This window comes from Pithys albifrons, chromosome 7, assembly GCF_047495875.1.
Source record: "Pithys albifrons albifrons isolate INPA30051 chromosome 7, PitAlb_v1, whole genome shotgun sequence".
Lineage (NCBI taxonomy): Eukaryota > Metazoa > Chordata > Aves > Passeriformes > Thamnophilidae > Pithys > Pithys albifrons.
In genome coordinates, this window is record NC_092464.1 from 17,210,891 (window position 1) to 17,218,076 (window position 7,186).

General features: G+C 49.0%; 1 protein-coding gene across 1 annotated transcript; it reads left to right on the forward strand.

The window, feature by feature from the left end:
* Nucleotides 1-221: 221 nt before the first annotated feature.
* On the forward strand, nt 222-5,405 carry LOC139674009 (patched domain-containing protein 3-like). Its single transcript, XM_071560085.1, has 4 exons — nt 222-1,127; nt 1,350-1,471; nt 1,871-2,016; nt 3,248-5,405. Exons 1-4 carry the CDS (start codon nt 396-398, stop codon nt 4,876-4,878), a joined length of 2,631 nt encoding a protein of 876 aa, XP_071416186.1. The 5' UTR covers nt 222-395; the 3' UTR covers nt 4,879-5,405.
* Nucleotides 5,406-7,186: the final 1,781 nt, after the last annotated feature.

Here is a 7,186-nt window from a genome sequence, read left to right on the forward strand (position 1 = left end):
GTTTGCTCAGCTCATTACAGAAACAGAAAATCTCTTTTTGCAAGATAACAGTGCTGTGGTAAACGAGGGGCCGGAAGACAGGAGCACATGGGTACCCGAGACCGGGGCGGGACACGGCGCGTCCGCAACAGCCTTGTCTGCCCACCTGCCCGTCCGGTGAGTCCGTGAGTCACGGAGAGGGAGGGCGCTGGGCGTGCCCTGCGCTGAGAACCGCACTCTCTCTGAAAACCGCGCGCTCCCTCCGCGGCCCCGACGGGGAGAGGGCAGCTCTCCACTTCTCTCCCTCTCCGTTCCTCTCCCTCTTCTCTGCTCCGGCGCAGGCACAGACCGCACCGCCGGACCCGCGCCCGTGGCGAGGAGGGGCAGCCTCCGGCAGCCCGTGCCCTGCCTCGCCCATGGCGGGGCCGCGGGACCCCGCGGAGCGCTGCTCCTGCCGCAACACTGACTGCGTGGAGCGGCCGCTGCGGCGGCTCTTCGAAGGGCTGGCGAGCGGCGTGGCCGCCTGCCCCTGGCCCTTCGTGCTGGTGCCGCTGCTGTTGTCGGGCGGGCTGGGCGCCGGCTTCTTCTTCCTGCCGCAGCGCCAGGCGAACGACATCGAGGGGCAGTTCACGCCCACGGGGGGCCCCGCCAAGGCCGAGCGCGACTTGGTGCGGCGGCATTTCCCCACCGACGACTCGGCGCGCTTCTCCGCCCCGCGGCTGCCCACCGAGGGCGCCTACGCGGCCCTCATCGCCGTGGCGACCAACGGGACCTCGGTCCTGGCGCCGGCGGCGTGGCAGGAGGTGCTGCGGCTGGACGAGGCCGTGCGCGACCCCAAGTACGAGCAGCTCTGCGCCCGCAGCGATGGCAAATGCTCCAGCCCCAACCCGCTGCTGTCGCGGAGGGGCGATGAGCGACCGCCCGCCCCGCAGAGCCTCCAGTTCCCCGTCAACAACGGCGACTTCCTCGGGGCCGCGCTGGGCGGTGTGGAGACCCGCGACGGGCGGGTGCTGTCGGCGCGGGCCCTGAAGCTGCTCTATTACTTGCGGGAGGACGGCCCCGAGGCGGAGGACAGCCGGCAGTGGCTGCAGGGCTTCCTGCGGAACATCTCGGCGAAGCTGACGGACTTGCATCTCAGCTCCATTCGGGTAAGGCAGGGCCGGGTACGGCCGTACGGAGCCGCAATGTCCGGCCAGCCCCGTCGCGGAAAGAACAGCAGACAGTGCGGGGAAAAGGCGGGTGGCCTGCGGCTTGCGGCGGCCACGGCAGTGCTCTGCTGCCAGCGTGAGCTTTAGCCTTGCCTGGGCGTGTGTACAAAGACCAAGAAAACGAGAAATGCATCATCCTTTCTTTCCTTGTTTTAACGGCAGGTGACTTACTTTACTTCGCTGTCCAGACAGCAGGAGTTTGAAGGAAATACCAAGAGCGTGATCCCTCTCTTCTCAGTAACATATTTCTTGACAATAACCTTTTCAATCATCTCTTGCTTAAGGTAAAATACCCTCTAAACTATGGCTCCATGAGCAGTGACCTCTGCTCTTCTTCACCTGCCTCAATTGGTTTCTAGTCCTGTCGAGTGAAGGTGTTCTTAAAGCTGCAGACCGTAACATTTAATAATGGGCAAAAGTGTATTTCTTTGCTCTTTCTTGTCCACCTGTGCATTTTTCCCAACTGCTTGGATGGGGCTCATGATAAGCACCAGATGAATGCATACACAAGCATTCAGGGCAGACATAACCAACTTGAATGCTCACCTCCTAGAGAAATTAATCTTGTCCAGTGCTAACACCTTGAAGCTCCGCTAGCAGCTTTCATTAGGAGTTCTCTTTAGACAGGGTAATGCTGGTATCTGTCAAATATTTGATGAATAAATTTCTTGAAATGTTTTCAGACTGAGCTGTATAAGAAATAATGTCTGGCTTGCCTGCTGTGGCGTGGTTTCTGCCGGCTTAGCTGTGTTGAGCAGCTTTGGATTGATGCTCTTCTGTGGAGCGCCGTTTGTGGTCACTGTAGCAAACGCACCATTCCTGATTCTGGGTAAGTAGAAAAGTGAGTCTGATTCAGATACAAAGACTAAAGCAAAGTTAACACAACCTAGTGGTGTCACTCTTTCAAGATGTGAGCATCAGATCCTACAACTTTCTGAGCTGCAGCGAGGGAAGGACATACCTGGAGGTGCAGCCTCCTCAGAACTCCTCCAGGAGGGTGAGCCCCTCAGCTCAGCTCAGCTCAGCTCAGCTCAGCCTGGGTCGCTGCCATCCAGTAGTACCTTTTGACGTGCTGCTTGCTTCATCTTTGCATGTCTACTGGCAATTACATCTTCGGGCAGCAGGTAGTAGTTTCATCTATTCTTTTATGCTTGGCTAAATCATCTATGCTCACTTCTCTATTCATGTGGTCTTGCTTTCCCTTTTCATGTGATAATTTTTGGGAAAATGGAAGAGCCTTTGAGCACATTGGCAAAATACTGAAAGGTCTGTGATTAAAATATTGAGATTTGGCAGAGCTGAGACAAGCACATTGGCACTTCCTTATTGAACTTTGGTTCCCTCACTCTGGCTTCAAACCCAAGCCCAGGATCCAGTCTTCCTGGCAGGGTTTCCCAGGACTCTGGTGGGTAATATTTTTCAGTGCATGAGTATAAATGTGAAGATAAATGAATAATAAAATGTGAAAAAGGGCTGAATGATAAACTGGAGAGAAGTGGAGGAAAAAGAACATTAAAAAGTGATCCAGAGATCAAAAAAGTGACCCACTGGAAAACTGGGATCACCATTATCCCCTGTGATAACAACTGCTGTACATGTGTGCTGATGGCAGAGCAAGAAATCATTAGTCTAAGTTGCTGCAGTGATGAAGAAAAGATTCCAGAGATAACGGAATACATTTCCAGTGGTAAGGATAGTTGAACATCAGAACACATGATGCTTTGAGATCTGTGTCATCTACATGAGTGGACACGTGGACAGCAGGTACAAGACACTTTTCAGAGATGGAGTAGGTCTGCTCAGTCCTTCAGCAGAGTAGGGTGAGGGGTCACCACCCCATCAGGTCACCAAGAGTTTCTGAAAGGTAATACATTCAGCTACACATAAAGGATCTGTTTTCCTGATTCTATTATAACTTGCATCAGCACTAAAGCCATGTTAATGGCTTTTCTTTTTCAAAATTTTGTGCAGACTTAGACATGATTAATGTTGTAGTTTTGTTGGGTGTTAGTGGAAGCTGCTGTTTTGCAGTGCAGCATTAACTTTTTCTCCCCTTGCAGGAGTTGGCGTTGATGACATGTTCATCATGGTCGCTTCCTGGGAACAAAGTTCAAGGAAAAAAGAGAAATCTGATGTTAAATCTCTGCTGGCTGAGACTTACTCAGAGGCAGCACTTTCTGTGACCATCACCACTCTCACAGATGTTTTGGCGTTCTTCATTGGCACCTGGACTGCTTTTCCGTCTGTGAGATCTTTTTGCCTCTATACGGGCACTGCATTTGTCTTCTGCTATGTATACACCATGACCTTCTTTGGGGCAGTTCTTGTATTAAATCATAAAAGGGAGCAAGGCAACCGACACTGGCTGACTTGTATGCGTGTGGGAGTAGATCAAGATCAGGCAGAGAACTCCTGCCTGTACAATGCTTGCTGTATCGGCAACTGTTCTGGGCAGTCCTCTGAGCCAGAAGGTGAACATCCAATGAGCATATTCTTTAAAAAGTATTATGGGCCTTTCGTTACAAATAAATGGATCAAGCTACTCGTGGTGTTGCTGTACGGAGCATATTTGGGTGCCAGTGTTTATGGGTGTACTCAGGTCAGGGAAGGCATCGATCTTCGAAATCTGGCTAATGATGACTCTTACGTTATTCCATACTATGATGATGATGAGGAATATTTCTCGACATACGGACCCAGGGTCATGGTTGTCATTACTGAAAGTGTAGACTACTGGAATCAGACAGTTCGTCGTGACATTGAGAGCTGTGCACAGAATTTAGAGAACATTTCCTATGTAGATAAGAACCTCTCAGAGTCATGGCTGAGAGTATACACAGTATTTGCCGAAAGCAGTTCAATAAATATAAACAGTAAGGCTCCCTTCTTTGATAATTTACCGATACTATTCAGAATTCGTTCCAGTTTTGAGTGGGACATAAACAAAACTCAAGATGAAATAGAAGCTTCACGTTTCTTCATCCAGACCGTGAACGTGACCTCAGCTGTTGATGAGAAGAATCTTCTCAATCAGTTAAGAGAGACAGCCAAGCAGTGCAGTATTCCACTGAAGGTGTATCACCCAGCGTTCATCTACTATGACCAGTACCTGGTAATAGTTCAGAACACCATCCAGAACGTTGCCGTTGCTGCCGCTGCAATGCTCGTTGTCTCCCTTCTGCTCATTCCCAACCCTCTGTGTTGCTTGTGGGTGACTTTTGCTATAGCTTCTGTTATAGTTGGTGTTGCTGGTTTCATGACATTTTGGAATGTCAATCTCGATTCTATATCCATGATCAACCTGGTCATTTGTATAGGGTTTTCAGTAGATTTTTCTGCTCATGTTTCCTATGCCTTTGTTACAAGTAGAGAGTCATCAGCCAATGAAAGGGCAATCGAGGCTCTGTCCCTGCTGGGTTACCCAGTATTACAAGGTGCAGTTTCTACTATATTAGGAGTTGTTGTCCTGGCTGCCGCAAAAACCTACATCTTCAGGACCTTTTTCAAGATCATGTTTCTTGTCATTTTGTTTGGGGCTCTTCATGGTCTTGTTTTTATTCCAGTGTTTTTAACATTTATTGGAAAACTTGGCAGGTCACTCCATAATACGAAATCCAGCAAAGGATCACCTCACAGTACCATGTCTATAAAGTTAGAACACAGATTTAGAAATGATAAAGACTGTCCGTGAATGTTAGACGTAAAATATTATATATTTATTATATATAGATTCAAATGCAGTGACTGTCAGGGAATATAAGATATGATGAAACAGGGGAGAAAAAATTACATCAGGGAAGCAAAGACTTCAGAAAAGCCAGGCAAGAAAACAGAACAAAATGCACAGAATGGATTTGCATTTTCTTCTTGTTGTGTGTGCTTGTCTACCACCTTAATGTTGTTCATTTTCTATTTTGTGTTACTTGTTTACTGAGTTTATTAAAATTATTATAAACACTGACCGTTACATCAGCTTAATGGACCACAGTATACATTTGTCAGGATAAGTTCACAGCAGGAAAGAGTAACTTCAATTGGTTTGCATTTCCTGCCTATTTCCCTTGAGGCTGTAGCTCAGCCCAGCACTGAGCCAGAAGACAAGTTTTGCACAAGAGACTCAAATCTGGATGTTTTACAGCAAAACTACAAGAGGTCAGGACTGTCTCAGACTGCAATTACTCATAAACGTTCAGGAGATAATGTTGCTAATGCAGCATGAGAAACCGTTGGGGAAGACAAATGGACTCACATTTTCTGTTCAAAGACTTCTTTTTTTGGTGTTCCATTTTCTAGCTAAGATTAAACATTTGGTACCTTTAAGAAGATTGTGTGTAGTTTCTGTTGGCTGCAGTTTGCAAAGGGATATGCTGTAGCTTATTGAACTTTTGTGGACCTTCTGAGTAACCACCATGGAAGATGCTGTGCCATGGCACGACAGGGCAAGAATTCACTAGAGAGAGTCATGCCCTGATTCAGGGCGGAGTGAAAAAGCAACTCAGGTTTAAGCAGGTCAGTTGTAAAACTTCAAACCCTTAGATTCCGCTGTGTTCACCAGTGATAGCCCCTCCTGTAATGTGTCAGTTGAGCAGAGGAGCTTTTACTGAATAAGAGCTAAGAATATATGAGGTGGTCTTCTAACCTGTAGAGACATGAAAAGTGAAAAGTCAGTTCATAATTTGTTGCCAATATAATGAGTAACCCACTGGAAATTGAATGATGGTAACTGATGTTTGTAATTTTGGAAAAATTGGTATAGTCTGAATCTAGTATTGTGGAGGATTTCTTCTGAAAGATTGAGCAAGTGGGAAAAAGCCAGGGTCTCCCTCTATTCCATGTGGATTTCTGGCCAGTTGCATGAGACCCAGTAGGCAGAGCAGAATCCTATTTCATAGAGTCACAGAATAGTTTTGTGTTGGAAAGGACCTTTTAAAGGTCGTCTAGTCCAACCTCCCTGTGATAAGCAGGGACATCTTCAACTTGATCAGGTTGCTCAGATCCCCGTCCAACCTGAGCACTGATGTTTCTGGGGATGGGGCATCTACTAGCACTCTGGGCAACCAGTTCCAGAGTTTTACTGCCTTCATTGGAAAAAAAGTTCTTCCTTGTATTTAATCTGAATGAACTGTCTTTTTGTTTACAATCATTATGACTTGTCCTACTGCAACAGACCCTGCTAAAACATTTGTCCCCATCACTCTACAGATCTCCTTCTCCCTGGAGTCATCTCTTTTCCAGGCTGAACAACTCTGTAACCACCTGTCTTCATAGGAGAGGCGCTTAGCCCTCTCATCATCTTTATGGCCCTCCTCTAGACTTGCTCCTGCAGGTCCATGTTCTTCCTATACTGGGGGCCCCATATCTGGATTCAGTACTGCAGGCGGGGTCTCACAAGAGCACAGTGGAGGGGCAGAATCCCCTGCTTCGACCTGCTTGCTGCAGTTCCTTGATGTAGCCCAGAACACGGTTGGCTTTCTGGGCTGCAAGTGCACATTGCCAGCTCATGTCCATCCTCTCATCCACTGGCAACTAGGTCACTGCTTTCTAGCAGCACGATGGCTTACAGCTCCTCCTGTCGCCCACACTGCATGCAGTTGTCCAGAGGGACTTCAGCTGGGCTGTTGGCCGTGTCACCTTGTCAGAGGGTCACTCCTTAATTCCTCTGAGATATTTTCTTGGTGGTGCCTATTAACTCAGGAGCCCCTGGTTCATCTCCCTAAGATTTCAAGTGTGCTCCAGAGCCGTCAGCAGACCTCAGAGCCACTGGCAGAGCGCCCTGACTAGCATCCCATTCCCCCTAAGCTTGTCGCGTCGTCCCACAGCTTGTCAAAAGGGAAGCCTGGCATCACCTCCGTGCGCCGCTCGTCTGGTTCGGAGCCCTCCCTGTCCTTGACTCCCTGCCGGGCTGGGAGGCCGCGCCCCCTGCTGGCCGCGCGCTGCCACTGCCGCCCCGCGGGCACCGCGGCCCGGGCAGGGCGGTGCGAGCGGTCCTGGGGAGCCCA

Excerpts from the sequence above, each read along its gene's own strand:
- LOC139674009 (XM_071560085.1), top strand. The coding sequence starts at position 396 with ATGGCGGGGCCGCGGGACCCCGCGGAGCGCTGCTCCTGCCGCAACACT. Across the intron at positions 1,128-1,349 it reads TGCATCTCAGCTCCATTCGG|GTGACTTACTTTACTTCGCT; the intron begins GTAAGGCAGGGC and ends TTTTAACGGCAG. Across the intron at positions 1,472-1,870 it reads TCAATCATCTCTTGCTTAAG|ACTGAGCTGTATAAGAAATA; the intron begins GTAAAATACCCT and ends AAATGTTTTCAG.